At 33.5% G+C, this 21,028-nt stretch overlaps 1 protein-coding gene across 8 annotated transcripts in view; it reads left to right on the top strand.

Moving 5' to 3' along the window:
* The window catches only part of Dmd (dystrophin), a 2,313,977-nt gene that overhangs the window by 268,239 nt on the left and 2,024,710 nt on the right, over positions 1-21,028 (top strand). For all 8 annotated transcript variants that reach the window (XM_075957213.1, XM_075957212.1, XM_075957218.1 and 5 more), the window contains exon 2: positions 16,783-16,844. In XM_075957213.1, coding sequence (XP_075813328.1) covers positions 16,783-16,844 — 62 coding nt within the window. The remainder of the gene's footprint in view (positions 1-16,782; positions 16,845-21,028) is intronic.

Genomic DNA, 21,028 nt, shown 5'->3' with positions numbered 1-21,028 from the left:
CAAGGTTTAAAGGAGCAGTCTCAGTACTGGATTTTGCTATTACAGTCTACTGTGTTTCTTCAGGACTTGCTTGCTGTTCTTTTTTTTTTTAAATCGAATTTTGTCTGTGTTAATACTTGGTCATGTATAATAAAACTGTACTTGCTTTAATGTTTAAGTTATGAATGCTTGGTGCAGAGAAAATCAAAGTAGGCTATAAGATACATATTCAAAGACAGTACTTTTAGGAAGTTTCAAATGTAGCACTTACAAGACACACATCAGTTTATTTTAAATTTAGTAATGGAATATGACCCGCCCTTTCTTATAGGAGGACTCTATCTACAGTCCTCTGTTTATTGACTTTGAGTCACATAAAAACATTTTCTATTTTATTGCTATGCTAGTCAGATTTATAAGAAAATGTTCTTTAAAAAGTCTATATTTCTTTCTTTTATGTAAATAGTTAATAGTATGATTCCTTATGCCTATTTCAGCTCCGTGTGTCTTTTCATTTGGGAAAAGAGCCTACTAGAAGCTTAATCTCCCACTCTCCAAAACAGAAAGAGCCAGAAGGAATGAAAGGTCTTCATTATTCTTAAGAGTCTTGCCTCAGAGTTGACTGTGGTGGTACTTGTCTACCATCCTAGCCCTCTGGCAGCTGAAACAGACAAATTACTGCAAGTTCCAGACTACACTGCATAGAGAATATAGGATTAAATGGGACTACTTATGAAGGCCATGTCTCAAAAGAACCATGTGCTAGCATGACCAAAGAAACTCCATTGAATCAGGAAGTTTTTTCCACCTGTGTGCTTAGGTAGGCAGGGTCAGTGAGGAAAACTACTAAAGACTATGAGAAAGATATATATATATATATATATATAATAGATATGTATAGATATATAGGTAGATAGATAGATAGATAGATGTGTGTATTAATATATATGGTTAATAGTAGAAACCTGTATTTATACTTCCTTCATACTTAATCCTTCTTTCACACTACACTTCATGCTTTACATAGAATAACTCACCAAAACAAAACTAAAAGAAGATAATTACTATGGTTATTCAGAAATTTGGTGTTGACAAAGAGATTTGTCTCAGGCTGCATTTCTAGTACACAATTAAGGTCTAGTACTTATGTGGGTTTAATTTGGATTATTTCCAACCTGTTAAAATACCAGGGCAGATGGTGTGATCATTGTCAGCCTGTAAAGCCTGTAATCCCAGCATCAGGACTTTATAGTTAGATCCTCTTTAATAAATAAATAAATAAATAAGAAAATTTAATTAAATTAATGGTGTTTTAATTGGTCTTTGGAGACATAGTCGCCAGAAGCATAAATGAAGAAATGAGAATAATGAGTCAAGGAAGGGAAAAGAGATTATTAAAAAGTTTTTCTCTGTGTCGTTCTGGGTTCAGTATCCTACCAACACCTGGAGGGGGGGTTGTATTTGGAGACATCTGTTATGTTTTCCTTTCCTTTATTTTTCTTTTCTTTTCTTTTCATCTATTTATTTTACATCCTGTCTGCAACCTACCCCCTATCCTCCCCTCCCAGTCCTTCTCCATCTCCCCCAACCCCACAATACCCTCTTTTTAATTGACTGTTGTTCATTCAACAAGTAAATTTCTAGCATTTCTGGATTGTCATTAAAGACTATGTTATTAAGCTTTCCTAATAGTAGAAAAAGTCCAGTACAAAGAAACAAAGGTGTGAATGCTGGTGATGAGGAAACGTCATTGTCCACAGAATTTGTTCACTACATTTCTAAGTTAATACAGGGAGAGGAACCACAGAGCTTTATATATAATTATTTCTTGATTCTTGTTTCATATTGGTAGTTGAGTAAAGGTATCTTTTGTGCTTTTTGTTTTGTTTTGTATTATTTTATTAAGACACAGTGTTACTCTGTGACCAAGCCTGTCCTTCTCTGACTCAAAGATGTCATAATCTTCCTGCCTCTGCCTCTCAGGTGTTGAGATTAGAGGTGTGTACCACTGTATGTGGCATATCATACAGTTTAGTTTGTGTGTGTGTGTGTATCCTTCTTTAATAAAGCCAAAAATGACCCCTGAACTAAATGACTAGTTATCTGGTTCTAAAACATCTCCTTAACATGTCTTTAGTAAATGGACGTTACGTACAAGTGACTGGATATTTTCCTTATTTATGAGAAATGAATTTTCCGTCCATTAAGAATATATACCATAGAAATAATGCACTTCATTTTTTCACTATAATAATTAGATATTTTAAGAGTACATATGTCTAGGGCAACATGTGGAAACAGTTATTGAATTAACAGCTCTGTCACAGTCTTCAAGTGTTTAATTATACCTCTAAATTGCATCGGAAATATTGGTTTTATTTTGATGTATTCTTTTATTATTATTATTTTAACAAAAATAAATGGTATTACACATGACATGCTACCGGATTACAGCCTATATTTCAAGTCTTTTTTTTTAATCAGTTGTGACCAAATTTTACCCCTAATATATATTCATGTCCAAACAATATATTTTAAATCACTTTATAAACCATACTGTATTTGTGAATCATTCACCATTCATATTAGTACTTATATGTTATTCTTTGATCACAGGAAGTATAATTTTTAAAATTATTATTGTATTTTTGATATTATATTTTAATTACCTTCCCCTCTCCCTTCCAACCTCCAAACCAGCCCCCCCCATAACCATTTTGTACTCTCTTTCAAATGTATGGTCCCTTTTATAATAATTGCTAATGCAATATATATATATAAAATAAAAGCCATTATCAATATATATATATAAATGTAACTTGTTCTGTTTATATTATATTACTTGTATGTACATTTTAAGGACTGAAAATTTGATATTAGATTAGCAGTTAGAGTGCCAGAAGAGACTATTTCTCCAAATTTCAACAATATTTTTGCCTGTAGCTCTGTCTTTAGGATTGAAGCCTCATGAGCTTTTCCAAAAGGAGGTGTAATTTTTCTTCACATTTTTCTCCATTTCAATCAATAAGATTTTAAATTTTGCATAGGTTTAAATGATAAAACATGAAATTACCCTAATCATCAACCTAGCTGACACCTTTATGTTGTCATGACTCTTAGGAAATAATTCAATTTATGAATAAATATGGGAATTTATGATATATTTGAAAGCAAACTTTTTAGATCTTCTGTCTTTATTTTCTGCACTGTGTTTAACAAATGTGACTCATTTATGCTTCAAAATTCTTTATGACTGTCATGATTACCATGATGCAAATGGAAAAAAATGAGAATCAGAAAGGTTAAGGTCAATGAGCAGTTAAATAACTTGCATGGTCAGGAATTTGAAGCTGGGTCATTTTACTTTACTTAAATACAGAATGATGTAAACACTAGTCTACATTGTATCCTGTACTCCTGCATGTGGAATTTTAAAATAAGAAGAAAGAACTCTTTGTATCATCTACCATAGGGCAATTTCCTCCCAGCTTATCACATTTAGTATTTTCTCTTATAGTCTAAAACCTCTAATTCATTTTCTATTCAGGTGTAATACTGTGATTACACCTTAGTGATTTATGTTTTGTTTCATGGAAATCTCTATAATTATCATAAAATTTTATTGAATTCTTGTTTCAATTTACATTAAAGCTACAAAGTGAATTTTTATGGACAGGAAATTGTTATTAAAATCTCTGTCCATTGTTTAAATTTGTTAATTCAACATAAATGTTATGATTAAGAAGCAGTAGATGAGGGGAATTTTTACTCAACATGATCCAACTTAGCTATTCATGTTGTTTTTTGACTCAAGTAATTATCTACAATAACAAGCAATGACCTACACAAGAAAAAAGGAATAACTGTGGTGGAGTCTAATGGTTAGACATAATTTATAGCATTTTATATTGTTTTATGAGAATTGACAGTTATAAAAGACAAAATCAAGGATAGTTTCAGCATATCAAAAGCTATAATTGTCCCAGAAAATTCAAGGCAAATTTCTTTCAAGACATATTCTCTGTCTTACCTTTTATCTGCTTAATAATAATGAGGAATAGAAATTCTTTAGGCACAATGTCAAATTTCAGAAGATAAAAATTTCACATCTCATGGCTACATACTATTTTAGGAAATGTTTTGATAATCAAAAAATAAAATTCATAATTAACAATAATTTTAGCAGAAGTATAAAGTGAAAAGAAAATCATTGTCCTAGAATTTTGTGGATATATGATTCAATTATATAATTGATTAAGTATTTGATTTGTTTAAAAATCCTTGATATGGACATATTTGTTCTTGCATATATCATGTTATATGGCAGGAATTAGAAAAACATTACTGTTCTTCTGCCTTGGTATGGTCACATTTAGAGAGGTTTGAATAATCTGGGATGTACAAGTTAAAAGAATAAGGAGCTTGTGGTATGTGCATAGTTAAAATCGTTGTTTATGAAAAATATATATACTAGGCAAATTAGAAAAATACTCATTTGTGTATTTACAAAAGAATTGTTGACTCATGAGTTATACCAGAGAGCAAAGAATAATTTGGAACATCCTCCCATTTGAACTATATCTTAATCGTGAAAGCTCTTAATCTAGGAACACTAAGAACTAAAGTCTAAAGTAAGAAAGTATATGGCTTTTTCAGGCTGGTACATCTACAGTGGACCTGGTAGGTATACATAAGGCAATGTGGTTATGTGACTGTCAATTGGTTTGATAGATAAATTTTAAAAATTCACTTCAAGTCAGAATATAAAGATTACATTTTATTCTTAATAATCTTGTCTTTATGTGTAAATATTTCCCATACTTGCTTAATGATGTGAGAGGTATTCAGTTGTTACTAAATGGACAATAGCACCATTAATCAATAGGATAGGTGAATTTATTGAAGATGAATGTCATTGTTAAGCTAACTTCAGGTCATCTATGTGATGGTATAATTTAAAGTTAGCTCTGTGAGTTTGAAGTCCATAGTATGAAACAGATGTCAAAGCTTTGTCAATAGGTAGAGGTGGTCAAGTTGGGGACCGGCAGTTTCTTTGCTTAGTAAGAATAACCCAATTGCATGAAACAAAGACAAGATGATGATGGGACCCTCATTGAATGCCAGTGTATTAGAAGAACCAGGGAAAAGAATTACATATGCAAATATAGATAGAAAGTCTGTGGAAGTTTTTTTTTTTTATTGAGAAAAGGAAAAAAAACAAGTTTCCGCCTCCTCCCAGCCTCCCATTTCCCTCCCCCTCCCCCTCCTTCTGTCCCCCTCCCTCTCCAGTCCAAAGAGCAGTCAGGGTTCCCTGGATTAAAGACCTCAATATCAGTCCGAACACACTGAACCTGATAGAAGAGAAAGTGGGAAGTACCCTACAACAGATGGGCACAGGAGATCGCTTCCTATGTATAAGCACAGCAGCACAGACATTAAGGGCAACATTGAATAAATGGGACCTACTAAAACTGAGAAGCTTTCTGTAAAGCAAAGGACACTGTCACTAAGACAAAAAGGCAACCTACTGACTGGGAGAAGATCTTCACCAACCCTGCAACAGACAAAGGTCTGATCTCCAAAATATATAAAGAACTCAGGAAACTAGACTTTAAAATGCTAATTAACCCAATTAAAAAAATGGGGCACTGAACTGAACAGAGAATTCTCAACAGAAGAAGTTCAAATGGCCAAAAGACTTAAGGTCATGCTCAACCTCCTTAGCGATCAGGGAAATGCAAATCAAAACAACTTTGAGATACCGTCTTACACCTGTCAGAATGGCTAAAATAAAAAACTCCAATGATAGCCTTTGCTGGAGAGGCTGTGGAGGAAGGGGTACCCTCATCCATTGCTGGTGGGAATGCAAACTTGTGCAACCACTCTGGAAATCAGTGTGGCATTTTTTCAGGAAATTCGGGATCAACCTACCTGTGGAAGTTTTTTTTTTTTTAAAGTAATGTCAATCACTACAAGGTTTTCAGTTACTAACTATTGGCTAACATCTAAATCTTTACTTGAACTCAAAATTCCTCTTGATTTTCTGACTGCTATATGTAGATGCTTAGCACGCCTATCATTTTTGGTTTTGTCTCAACACACACAAACTTCAGTTTTCCTATGTTTTCCATCTTGTCATTAACACAAAGCAGAATCTTCTTCCTAAAATGTCTATACCCTAATATCATGAACATGAATATGGTTCTTGTACCTTTATCACTTTTCATCATGTCATTAATGGTCTTTTTCAATAATGTTTATTAGATTTATTTTGTGTATATATTTACTTTTCAGCTCCTCTGTAAGTCACTAGCTAAGCTCCCATCTTCTCACATAAATGATTGTTATAGTATACTAGTCTTGTTTCCAGTCTTATCTTTTATGAGTATTCCTCACAGTGCAGTCATTAATTTGAAAACTCAAATATGGTATTTAATACCTCTAGTTAAAATTATACTTAACTCTCTGTCGTCCTCTAGCTTCAATATTAAAGTCTTCATAAGTTAGTTGTCTATTAGGTTCTTTGTCCTTTCAATCATCTCTACCACTTTCCTACTTTCACTCTGGAGTTGAATGAATGGAACAGTCCTTTTTCTCATGTTCTGACACCTACACTTTCTTCTTTTGTTATACCGTTCTTCATTTATGTCCTGTCTCTCTACTATTAATTAATCTTTAGAACAAAGCTGATCTCTTAGTTCATCAAAGAAGGTGGAGGGGGAACAGTAATCAGAACATGTTACATGAAAAAAAATTCTATTGTCAGTAAAAAAAGAAGCTAGAAAGTAGTTTTTGCTAAAATAGATTAAATTTGTGGTTTATCACATTATCCACAGAGTGAAAATAGTTGAAAGTGTGAAGAGTTGAAAGTGGAGGCAGAAACAGATCCTATGGGCAGCTCATTATCATACCTAAGTGAAAATTTTATTTCTCAACTGAATAGCAACACTTCTTCATGGTAGATAGAGAAGGTTTGACACTTCATGTTACCTAAAAAGTTTCTGAATATCAACCTGCCTTCCATGTCATCAGAGAGAAGCCACCATGAGGCCAAGAACTTCAGTTATAGCCACTTGTGCTTCTACTGATAAAGTTGTGATCATCTGAGATGTGTACAGCTTTTATGACCAACTTTTATGTACATCTCCCATGGAAAATGCTGGGATAAGGATGCTAAATACCATAAGTTCTCCAATCAGTGGATTCTTTAATTTTTTCATACATCCCAAAGCTTCCCCTCCTTCCATTCCCCATAATCTCTCCCTCCATAGATTCAACATGCCACCTTAACTTCTGCTTACCCATAAAACACTAGGCCTCTCAGGAAACATATATAAAACACAGCACAACAAGATAAAAGAAGAAAAGGCATAAACACATCAAGACCAGGTGAGAAAATCCAATAGGAGGAAAGGCATCCCAAGAGCAGGCAAAAGAATCAGAGACACCCACCACTCCCACTATAGGAGTCTCCCTAAAACACAAAGCCAACAACCATATGTATGCAGAATACCTATCTCAGACCATTGAAGGCTCCATAATTTCTGCTTCATTTTCTGTAAGCCACTGTAAGCTTGTTTAATGATTCCATGAGGGTATATTCTCAAAGTGTTCTTGACCGCTCTGGTTCTCACAATCTCTCCTCCCCTCTTCCATGGGGTTCTACCACTTTCAGTGAAGGGATAAGAAAAAAAAATATATCCAACCTGGGTTCTGTCTGTGCCTAATGGTTGGCTGTGGGTCTTTGTTTTTGCTTCCAACAGTTTCCAGAAGAAGCCTCTCTGGTGACGACTGGACTAAGCACCCATCTTAGTATAGGAGAATATCATTAGGAAGCATTTTTATCATTTTTTGTTTGCTTGCGCTTTGCTATTTTTTTGCTTTTTTATTTTTTGGGTTAGTCATATTTGCTTTCTACCCTAGGTCTATGGCCTACCATTCTTCTGGTTCTGATCATGAAGGCATGGGCCTTCTCTCCATGGTATTGACCTCTAATTAGACCACTCACTGGTTGGCCACTCCCACAAGTACTGCACCATCATTGCCCCAGCATACCTTTTGGGCAGAACAGATTATAGGTCAAAGGTTTTGTGACTGGGTTGGTATCTTTGTCCCACCACCGGGAGTCTTGTCTGGTTAGAGAAGATGGATGGTTTAGGTTCCATATCATCTGTTACTAATAGTCTTCACTAGGGTTACCCTCTTAGATTCCAGGGAATTTCTGCTTCACTAGGTTTTGGCACAGCCTGCCAAATTCCCCCCAATTTCAGTTTTCATTCCCTGAAGACTTTCCCTGACTCCCCTCCATCTAATCACCACATGCCCCCAGTCCACCCACAAAATGTATTCTATTTCTCAGTCCCAGGAAATTCTATGAATCTCCCCTAGAGCTAGCCTTGTTACATAGTCTCCCAGGGTTTGTGGATTGTATGATGGTTATCATTTTCTTGACAACTAGTATCCACTTATAAGTGAGTATATACCATGTTTCTCTTCCTGGGTCTGTGTTACCTCTCTCAGGAAATTTTTTTTCTAGTTGCATCCTTTTGCCAGCAAAATTTATGATGTAATTTTTTAACAGATGATTAATTTTCCATGGTGTAAATGCACCACATTCTCTTAATCCATATCAGTTGTTTCTAGTGTCTGCCTATTATAAATAAAGCTACAATGAAAATGGTTTAACAATTGTCCTTGTGGTAGGGCTGAGTGTCCTTTGGGTATATGCCCAAGATTAGTAGAGCTGAGTCTTGAAGTAAGTTCTTCTGAGGAAATACTATGTTGATTTCCATAGTGACTTCACAGGTTTCTACTCCCACCATCAATTAGGGAGTGATCCCTTCATCCATATCCTCAGCAGCACGAGTTGTCTGTCACTTATTGTACTGATCTTAGCCATTCTGACAAGTGTAAGATGAAATCTCAAAGTCGTTTTGATTTACATTTGTCTGATGGCTAAGTATGTTGAACATTTAGGTGTTTTTTTTTCCATTTGAGATTCTTCTATTGAGAATATTCTGTTTACATATATGTCTATTTTAAAATTGGATTGTTTGTTGGTTGATATCTGGCTCCACAAGTTCTTCATATATTTTGAATATTAATCCATTAGTTACTTTGCAAATATAATGTTTTGTTACACTCAATATGTTATGTAGCAATATTGTAGCATCTGAGAATCTCATTAATCAGTTGATTCTCAAAAATATTGTTTAGTAAATTATGAAACCCATTAAAATAATTATTTCTAAATTTATTAATTAAATACAATGAATGTGAATGGAGCCTAACAAAAAAGAAACTGGACTTTTCAAGTTAATTTTTCTTAATATGACAGAACCCTATATAATCTAAAAATCAGAGTACTTATCAGTAGAACTACATCTACACATATATACATTTCTATGTTCCATTCTGTCAGTAAGCAGGAAGGAAAAGTGAACAGAATGATTATCTTTCTCATAGGGATTGTCCATCACAAATAGGAGTAAGTGCATATATGTTTTGTAAGCTTTAATGAAACATTATACACAATTTTCTATTCTTGTTGTATAACTTATAAAATTTTAAGACATTAAAACTACATTAATTTATTATCAAGCAGAACTGAAGGTCAGAAATCCAAACTGAATCCATGTGAGCAGAGACACAGGTGTCCTCTATACATATTCTGAGGGAGAACCTCTTCCTTTACTGTACTTTCTAGGTATTTCGCACATTTCTCAGGTCCGACTTCCTTCTTCATCCTCCAAACAGCAGAGCATAGTCATGATCTTCCCATGATGCTATCTCTGGTTTGCTTTGTCAGGCCAAGTAGTTTTCTGTTTAAGAGCCCTGGTGATTTTATTTGTTTCACTGGATAATTCAGGATAGTCTTCTTAGCAAGAGTTGACTGATTATCAAGTCAAATTCCATACATACCGCAAATTCCCCATTTTTATGTAACATGATATATTCAGAGATGTTAGGGATCTGGCCATGAATGACTTTGGGAGAGATCCACTATTCTTTTTACTACAAGTTAATAGAATTAATATCTGCAGAGGAGAAAAATAAGAAGTGAAAAGTAAATATGGATTTTATCATCTTAAACATCTTTATTTGGCATCAGATGTAAATTATTCAATGCAAAATATTAGAAATATTGTTCTGGTCTGGACAGCTACTGTCTTGAAAATGAGAAAGGATATAATGTTTTATGAACAGCACTAATTGCGTAATGAGTGGTAAAAAATGCATTACATTGATTACAGAGTGAATGACAAATGAGGGACCTCTTTGACACTACATTTTTTTCTCTCCTTTGTGTGTGAGTTTAATTAGTTTAGGCCTCCTCATTATAAACTGACTACCAATGCCACTTTATGCCCTCGAAATCTAAAATTCTAAGATCAAAGGCTATTACTCAGGTTTAATGGAAAATGTTTTTTATATCATTTTTCAGTCTAACCTTTGACTTGACATTGCCATTTTGTATCATTAATAACATGACAAATCTATTTTGTATATATGTCCTGAGTTTGTAGCCTTCCTTTATAATGAGTCCAAGTATTGCATAGCCTTATCTAATACTTATCATTATTTTTCATAGTTATCTCTTTATCTTCCCCTCCTCCCTACTAGGTATATAGAATAATCTGCAATATTAATAGCTTTTCCACTTGACTTCATATTCCTCTTTAAATAAAATAAAATCATGTCTCTTTATCATTGTTCACTATGTGTGTTTCTGAATCATTACTTTTTAACATCCTCTCCTATGTCTAAGTTTTATAATGTGTCACATAAATGATAGGCATTTTTGATTAATGTATTAAACAATAAACCTGTTGAATATAAATATTTTCCAGCACTAACAAGATGACTACTGAAGGGGGATATCAGTAGGAGAAGGACAGGAAAGAGGGAAGACAATAGAGGACAAATATGTTACAGATATGAAAATATTACAAGGAAACTTACTAGTTTTTTTTACCATAAATTAAGCAATAGAAATAAACCAAATACATATAAAATGACTAACAAGGCACACGGACACTCACACACACACATTTCTTGGCACAAAGTTTTATCTCATTGCTTTAGCATTGGGCTTAATCATGTTTGCAGAATTGTTTATTTTCTCTGTGATATTAGGTACTGTTTTAGTCAGTGTTTTATTACTGTAAAAATCATCAGGGAATGTCCAGCTTTATGACTTTATCTGGTAGCAAACACAAGGTCAGGTTATAGAGAGATCCTCCTCTATGAATTTATCATAGCATCTTGCAACTTAAGCCACTTAATTTCCCTGTTTATGAGTTCGAGTTAGTCAACATAAAATTTCATTGAATGAACAGCATGACTTTTGATTTCTTACAGTTCTATTCTTTGTTTTCCACTCACCAAAATTCATCATTTTCTCCCTAACATTTTCTTTTGTGTTTTCACACATTCAGCGAGACTCAAATTGATTGTCTCCTTGTCTACAATGCCTCTTCCAGTGCACGAGTAGCTGAATATCCTTTTCTCTGTACCCCCGTTAATTTCTCAAAATTATCAATTCTTGCTCTTGAAAATACTTCATTTATTTACAGTTTCTATTAGGTTGTGAACTTTGCCAAATATTGACTGTCATTTGTATTCTCAAAAACTAGTGAAGAATTATGTACATTCTGTATATGACTCTCATAGAATTAAATACACGAATCATTACACTAAGTTCCAACAATGGGTCGATGATATAAAGAATAATGTCCTTATTTCAAAGGAAAACAAAGTGAGGATTCGTAAATACAAGGCCAAAATTCTAGACTATCTTTTAGTAGAAATGGAAGGTAGGTCTCCTCACCTAATGCTCTTTCAGTGTGCCTCTTAGTAACACTTTCCTGCAGTAATTTTTCTTGTGAATCATGAATATTACATTAAATCTATCCGACATTTATATTCCTGAGGTTTTCAAGAATATAAAAGTTAATAACAGGTTAAAGGTTGATGCACTAATCTCAGGAGATACAAAATGCTAGATATATTGAATAAAAATGACTACTAGAAGTGTTTAATTGTGAGAAGATGTACATGTTTTATGTCATGGTAGGAAGATAATTTTATGTGAAATTTTCCCATAGAGAGAATAAAATAAAATATTGATCACTTTTAGCAATTTATGAAGTAGTAGTTCTTCACTCTCTGACATCCCCAGAGAACAGTACTCAAGTAAATTTTTTAAGAGAGATTTTCGTCTTTGCCTCTCAAATTAATATGCCCCGAAATATTTTTATGAGTGAGAGGAAGCTAGTTATAAAACTCTCAAAAGAAAAAATGAGAAAAAAAATTGTTATTTGAAATGACTGAGCAGGAATGTGCACAATTACTTTTCAATAACATATTTTACTTTATTATCTTCACATTTGCTTTGTTCCTGATTTCACATTTTTATTATAGACAATATGGCAATAATCTAATAATTTTAAAATTGTATATTATAAAAATTCAGGATGCTTTCATGCAATTACAACATACATAGAAGTTTGGGTAGCTTAAATTGAGTATCTAACTTGTGATTGTTTTGAATTAGTGTGCATCTGTTCAATTTTTTTCTTTGATTATTTCAAACCATTCTTTACAATTTGCTAACAAATTATGTTAAAAAGGTATATCTAGTCAAAATGAAAAGTATGTGTATTAGGAGTGGCGGGCTGTGTTCCTGCTGGCCCCAGATCCCGGCTGCCTGGCTAGATTATGTCCCAAAATAATTACAGGGAAACTGTAATCTTTTAAATACCGCTTGGCCCATTAGCTCTAGCCTCTTACTGGCTAATTCTCACATCTTGATTAACCCATTTCTAATAATGTGTGTAGCACCACGAGGTGGTAGCTTACCAGAAAGGTTCTAACCTGTGTCCATCTTGGAGAGGAGAGCTATGGCAACTGCCTGACTTGGCTTCTTTCTCCCAGCATTCTGTTCTTCTTTTCTTTTTTTTGTTTTTTTTTTAGAGACAGGGTTTCTCTGTGGCTTTGGAGCCTGTCCTGGAACTAGCTCTGTAGACCAGGCTGGTCTTGAACTCACAGAGATCTGCCTGCCTCTGCCTCCTGAGTACTGGGATTAAAGGCATGCGCTACCATCGCCCGGATCCCAGCACTCTGTTCCGTCTATTCTGCCTAGCTATGTTCTTTACCTATCAGGCCAAGCAGTTTTCTTTATTAATTAACCAATAGACAGATGACCCTCCTCCATCAACTATGGACTTTGATTCAAATGATCATTGTCTAATTGATTTTTTATAATACCAGCTTTATTCATTCAGAGTTTATCTTCCAATGTAAAAGTATTAAATAGCATGCAAATTGATTGAAATATTATTAAAAACAGTTATTGAGCAATAAGACACGATTAATCATTCATATTTTGTTGCTATAACAAAATGAATTATAATATTTATCACATTGAAAAAGCTACAATTCCAAAGTAAACCATTTGCAAGAAATTCATTGCAGATATATTTTTCTGCTACAAAAGATGATAATTGAAACAGGATATTTCCTGAAGATGTTTGTATGTTGAACCTCACACTTACTGCTATTTTTACAGTAGGTACATAGCATTTTGCTCATAATGTCAAGGTTTCTGTGCTGACTTCAGTGCTTTGTATATGGAGTTGGAAATTAATTGAAAATGAAATCACAATTCTATTTTCACCTAAAAGCCTTTGGCATAACTATCATCAAATGACATATTTGAGAGATCATTTGTTATGTTTTAAAACATCTGAGTGTTCTTGTGTACTTTCAAGTACTCTTTTGGTACATTTTCTATTGCTATAACAAAATGTATGTGTAGTAATAAGAGCGGCGGCGGGGCTGTGTCCCCAACACCCCAGCCACCTGCTCGGCTAGCTTTTGCCCCCAAATAACAACACACAAACTGTATTCATTTAAACACTGCTTGGCTCATTTCTACCTAGCCTCTTCTAGGCTAACTCTCCCACCCGGACTAGCCCATTTCTTATCATCTGTATAGCACCGGTCTTACTGGGAAGATTCTAGCCTAAGTCCATCCTGGGTCGGAGCTTCATATCGTGCATCTTCCCTGGAGCGGGGAGCATGGCGTCTCTCTGAGGCCTCTGCTCCGGAGAGGAGAGCTGTCGAGTCTGACCTCACATCCTCTTCCTCCCAGCGTTTTGTTCTGTTTACTCCTCCCACCTATCTCCTAACCAATGAGAGCCAAGCAGTTTCTTTTATTTAACCAATGACCTTCCTCCATCATGTAGGGGATTAGGCTAGTTATTCAGAAGGACATTTATTTTTACTCATGCTTCTAAAAGTTCATCAAGTTTCTAGATTCTTTTAGCTTCTGGTGAAGGATCCATTGCAGAAATGCAAAGGCCTAACAGGTACTTTCAGAGATTGCACATAGAAGGAGTAACCTTTTTTATCATTGATGAATTGCTGCTTCTTTGGGGCATCATCATTGCTCAACCAATCACTGTGTTTGTAATCAGTGCTATAAGATCTTAACACCATAGTAGTCATACAGCAAAGAGAAGATGTGTCTTTTGTGTATAAGATATATTTAGTGAGCAACAAAATTTATGTTGGCACATAATACATTCATGTGGCTATAGTTGTAAATGGGTTATTTTGGGGGGTGCATTCATCTTCTCACGTGGAAAGGTTATAAAGGCTCACTGAGCTATTGAACCTTCTTCTATGGATATATCAGAGGTTCTCTCACTTCTAGATGTTTCAGAAGAGGTAAAATAAAATGATTGCTTATGGAAACACTTCAGTAGTGTGGTTCCCCATAAATCGTGCAACGGACTCTTCAGTGATACAGCTTATTACAATGCAGCTGGGACTCTTACTGAGGAAGCTACCATAAATTGTTTAGACAACTTCTCGGTGGTACAGCTAGCTAGCTACCTTTCAGTTTCTAATGTTCATGTAATTAACCCTCTAAAACTTACTGGCTCACCAATCTATACTAGGACAAAATCGTTTCTTTGATCTTCTAGTGACATCTGTTTCTCTAGCGTGAATAAGAATCATGAAAAGTCACAGTCATAGCCAGTTCTTAATGACATATTTGGTTGTTAACCTAGTTCTGTGAGAGCAAGAACCCACACCGATTAGATGACATTGGTCAATTCGGGCAGTCTCTGTAACTTTCTTTAATCACCTCCCCCTTAAATCTCAGTTCCAAATATAGCCACAAGATGTATTAAGCTCCAACATTATTTTTGTTGTGGACAAAATATATTCACTATATAGCATACTCATCTTCTCTCTGGTGTGTGGCATAGAATACTCAAGGATTTGAATGAAAAAAGAAATTGGAATTTCAAATAAGTGCATTTACTTTTAGGGAGGAATAGCCCTATATAACACTGAGAGATATTTGTTTAGACTTTCACGCCAAGCCAATTAAAATCTGGCATTTAAAATATTCCATTTCTTATTTTCTTGATTTTCAAGGAATGGTATGTAATTGGTGGTGATAGGAATTGTTAGGTTTGAAAATATCACTCTAATTTATTCAAATATGTCAACAAAAGAGAGGTATCCACATTGTTTATTTCTGATTTGTGTGTTATATGGATAATGCTGAAATTGACCATATGTATAGTAGCCTATGAGAATAACATAGTTAAGTAAGAATGTATTTTAGGAAGGAAAATAAAATTTTCCCCTCAAGAGCTATCTGCTGCTATTTTACATATAAGTATAAAAGCTTTGTTGTGCATCTGTATTACAATTTAAAGATAGATATTATTTTAGTATATGAATGCATTTGTTATGAAAAAATCTTTGCAATATTCTAAATATTTTGAAGAAATGAATGGAAGTTTACTATTGAAAATTTTATGAGAAGAAATGTGTACACTTTGAGGTATTTTCATAACAATTATTTTGACCTATGACCTAAGTAAATAATATCTGAAATATTTAGTTCTTACATATTATATAGATATACTGGTTATTGACTATTAACTAATACCAAACATTGAAGAAAATATTTTAGTAATGAAGATGGATTTTTTTCTGTCAATTTAACTCAATAGTAATTTCAAGCTTAGAAAAGCAAATAATTCTGTAATGATAGCTTTTATAAACCCGTTTCTTTATAATTTCTCAACCTAATCCCTTGATATAAATCTGTAGAAATTTTCCCTCTGAGTTTTCATTTACAAGCCAAGAAATGTCATTTGCTTTTACAATTCCTTACTTTAAACACAATGAAACATAAGAAATTTTAGCCATGTAGGATTGGCCCTCCCTTAAGTCATTTATGTTTGTCAAATAATGTTTTCTGAGTTCTTAGTTTGTGTAGAAAATAAAATACAAAGGTAACTAAGCCATGCTCCTGGTAGTTAAAGAGCCTTTGTAATATGAAGTTTTTTTCTATATTAGAGGATTTAGTGGTTGTGAATGAATAAATAATCCTTTATTCATAAATGGGAAAGAAAGTACATGGAAAGGCCCAGCGTTATATTTGCTAAATAAATACTACCAAATAGTTTCCTTTAATTTCACTAGCATGACTAGAATATTAAGGGATGAATAATATCCCATTTATTCGATGAGACTGATTTAGTCAATGCTGTTGTATTTGAAAGACTATGCACCTGACCACATCAATTAATTTTAGATATACTTTTCCATCAAATACCCAATACCAACATCACTTAATTCAACTTCATTTATGAATGATATTAACACTAAATTTAAAATAAAATTAGTATGTGTTACTTGAAAGTTATTTTGGTTGCAAAATATAACCTATAATTAGTTATAACTTTTAATTTTGTTTATTTTACAAAATAGATGAAAGAGAAGATGTTCAAAAGAAAACATTCACAAAATGGATAAATGCACAATTTTCTAAGGTAAGAATTTTATGTTATATTTATTTGAAAATGAAATATTTGTTGAACTTTTAATATGTGTTCTGAAAGTAAATGTTTCAAATGTTCATATTATTTTTCTTATGTTTCAAATTTTGACTGTTTAAATCTGCATATGTTACACTTTGGTTTGATTCAGTAAAATGCAGTAGAGCATATGATAAAGAAATGTGATTTAATTTACAAATGATATCTGTTTGATTTTTATATCAGCAAGTCATTACAGTAAATTCTGTCAATTATCTTTTCTATTTCAAATATTAAAATGCATGAGGAACCTTATTGTTGATAAAACTTATATTTTGTCTTCTTACTTAGTTAATAAAAGCTAAAATAGCTGAATTTTGGAATATTCAGTGTCTGTAACTAGAACATATTTTAAAATTATATAAAATAATAAATTATCATTTTTCTATAGGCATAAATATATACCCTAATTAATTTATGCCTCAATTTATATCATAATTCATAGTGTATCCCTAGATAATTATACAAATAAACACCAAGGAAGATTCTAACCATAAAAAGAAGCATTTTAAGTGCAATTTAAAGGGGTCTATTTAAATGTCAAGAGTAGAAAACTTGAATTTAGATTTAATCATACTAGATTTGAGCAAATAAACCAAACGGTTTTATTTAGTTTTCTTACTTTTCATCATGTATATGTAAGTACATAAATCCCAAGGGTCTATTTAATACACCAAACTCAGAAAATGGGCATATAGAAGGAAATCTGAGATCTCTGTATGAAAATGTTTTAGGAGTGACAAAACTCTGATAATGGACACTTTACATTTTATTAAGAAGATATGGAAGACTCTTAAGCGAAAACTTTTAGTAGATTGCATTGCCACTGTTAATAAATATGGCCTACCCTCTCCATGGGTCTTTCTCCTCTTGTAAACATTTTAGTGATAGAACCAACATAATGTAATAGAAAATAAAAGACCAAAATTTCTTTTCTTGCTTTTACAAAATGCTTTCAAGTATCATTATGGTATTTAAAAGCAAAACATTGAAAACTACACTTGATCATGTAGGAAGAGAAGCATGTTCTTGAGTTTGCACTGATGGTTCTTAAAATGTTCTCACTAAATTAACAGTTAATGAAATTCCATTACAGAACTTTAGGAAAGAAATATAAATTAGAATATGTGTTTTAAAAGACCAAGTTTTTTAACTAAGTGAAATGCAAATGCAATATTAAACATGGAAGGCAGTGATGTAGAGGGTTATTTGAAATATGGGGGCCTGACTCAAGATGTGTCATAGGAGAAGAATTTTAATATTTGGCCTAAAAACTTTTCTTGTGATATTTTGGGGGAAAGGTGGCTGCTATTTGCCCTTCTCCAAAAAGTCTGCATGAGGCTAAAGTGAAGAGATTTGTATTAATTCCATTGGTAGAGGAAATCTCAAAACAATCTAGTATTGACTCTGTTGTGTGGTTAGTAGTGATCTATAATGGAAAGATGCAAGGTGAGCAAGGGAAAATACAAAATGTGCAATTTGAGGAGAAAAGGAGCACCAGGAAGTAGAATAGAGCTAAGTCCTGTGTCCAAGGAGATACCATATCAAGAAATAGAATAAAGGGAGTAGTGATCTTAGGGAAAGAACCTACCCAGTTAAACTTCCAACTAGTGGGAAGGAATTAAGATAAGCTTATATCCAGGTATGGTGGTGCACTCTTTCTATCCCAGCACTACAGAGGCAGGAGGCCGGTCTGGGTCCATTGATCCTGTTTTAGGATCAATAATCAGACACTTAAGGCAGTAAAGAAGCCATTGAAAACAGAAAGCTGATGAAGATGTAATTAAACAAGCAGTCCATGCTCCATCCCCAAATGCAGCAGGACTTGGCAGCTTCAGCCACATGGGTATGGCTTTAGAATCAAAGATACAAGAAAGGGGGTATTGAATCTTCCTCTGTGACTAAGGAAAGCTGATGCAACCAGAAATGTGTCAGGGTTAACCCTGAGTGGAGGCCCAGAGTCTATTGCATGAAACTGTGAAACTGAAGCTTGGATTGCCTTGGAGAACCCAAGATGTTGGAGTTACCAGAGTCATGAGATACCTGCAGAGGAAAGCTGTTAACAGGGAATATAAACAGCAAAAGACAAAGAAGTGTGTTGCAGTCAACATAGCTGAAAGGAGTTGTAGATTTGAAGAGCACTTTGACATCAGATAGGGTATGCAGATTTTAGAGTTTGCTCACTTGGTTTTTGGCCTCCTACTTTGATGCATCCAGTACTCCCTCAATGTGCTCCCTTCTCTATGATCTGGAATTATAAATATGTATGTATATATATATATATATATATATATATATATACATATATATATGTACAAATATGTATATACAAATATATATATATATATAGTGTCATCATATATTGGAAATATGTGATCTGTTCTTTTTTAATTTTGATTTCATGGAGGATTACAGTTAAGTGATTTCTTGAATCTCAGAAAAAACTTTGAACTTTTGTCTTTTAAACATTGTAGAGACTGTGATAGACTATGGAGACTTTTGAAGTTGGACTAAATGCGTGATATGGCTACAAGCATGTGCGGAGCAGGAAGTATAATGTGGTAGTCTAAATAGATATGGCCCCCATAGTCTCATGTGTTTGAGTGCTTGATCCTAAATGCTGATAGAGAAATGGAAATATCATGTGAGTTATTTAAGAAAGCAGTTTTCTAACCTAGAGGAAAACTTTTAACAAATGGATGAAATATGAGTCTATTCAAGAATACGTATTTTTCCTGTAATCTCAGTGTTAAATATTAGTATCCTAAATGGCCAGATACTATTGCTCATTAGTACAGATAATTAGTTCTATGGTAAGCTTTTAAAAATAGAAAAAATATAAATAAAAAATTAGCTGATGAATAGTTTGAAAACAAAAAATGGAAAATAATTGTTTCCTGTGTGTTAAATTAAATACAGTCCTGTAAATATACAGCGATACAATGAATAGAGATGCAAAGTTTCATCACTAAGGCATGGAAGTACATTTACAGGATATTAGTAAATTTTAGAGTCATAACAAAGTATATCTTTGTTCCTTTGTAAAGCCACAGACAGGCTGTTTTAAAGAAATACATGTGGTCAAAGATATCCTTATCATTTTGCTGTCACTAGAAACCAGATATGTGTTTGCAGTACATCCCACGTATTTTTCACTTCTTCAGTACAATTTTAAACTAAGTCCTATCTCTTTTTCTAAATAGCTCTTATATTAACCTTCGATTCCAAAAATTTCTACTAGAATGTCATTTATCGCATCCATTCTATATAGATAAGCAAACAATATTTATCTTAACAGAAACACAAAGCCATTTCAAGATAAGATTAATTCAAGGTAAATATTCTTCCCGTGTAATTTGTAGATATGTTATAATCCCAAAGAAATGTCTGGTGTTTACCCATGACAAATATAACTTATATTATAAAAAAACGTGTTCATTTACCTAGGCTTATAAAAAGAAAACACAGATTTAATGTCATCACCAAATGCAATTTTTCACAATATATGCTTTTATGTATGTGAGGACAAAAATATGGGAATAAAAAATGTTTATTACTAGGTCAATTGTAAAATATAATGGTTATCTCCCAATGAGTTACATAATAATTTTGGTTTTTCACTGTGTATAATGGCTGTCATAATATGTATGTTTTAGTTACATCTTTCTGTTTGGTTTTTCCAAGTTTAATATGCACCTTTACTTTTCACTAACACAAGCTGGGTGTATATAATTATTTTTGTCTATAAATATTTAACAGCCTGTGGAACGATAGCACATTTATATCATAATTGCTGACATGGATGTCTACACTAAAGAGATATGATTCATCTTACCAGGGTAACAATATGGTGAAGTAGCATTCACTGACTTAACACGGTTCCCATGGAGATGCTTCATGTTTTACCTTCTAGCCAGTATGGAGGGCATGGCACACTAAAAATAACATGAAGATTGTGAATATTGGCATGGTTAAGAAGGTTCAGTAGATAAAGGAGCTGTTGTCTAAGGGCGCGAGCTTAAGCCAATGCAATCAATCCTCAGATCCCAAGTGAAGGTAGAAGGTCTGAACGGACTTCACAAATTGACATCCACATTTTTGTGTATCCTATATTCCCTCAAAAAACACAACTATTTAAT

This window comes from Microtus pennsylvanicus, chromosome X (assembly GCF_037038515.1).
Source record: "Microtus pennsylvanicus isolate mMicPen1 chromosome X, mMicPen1.hap1, whole genome shotgun sequence".
NCBI lineage: Eukaryota > Metazoa > Chordata > Mammalia > Rodentia > Cricetidae > Microtus > Microtus pennsylvanicus.
Note: the sequence above shows the minus strand (reverse complement) of the source record. Positions and strands in the feature narration are given on the sequence as shown.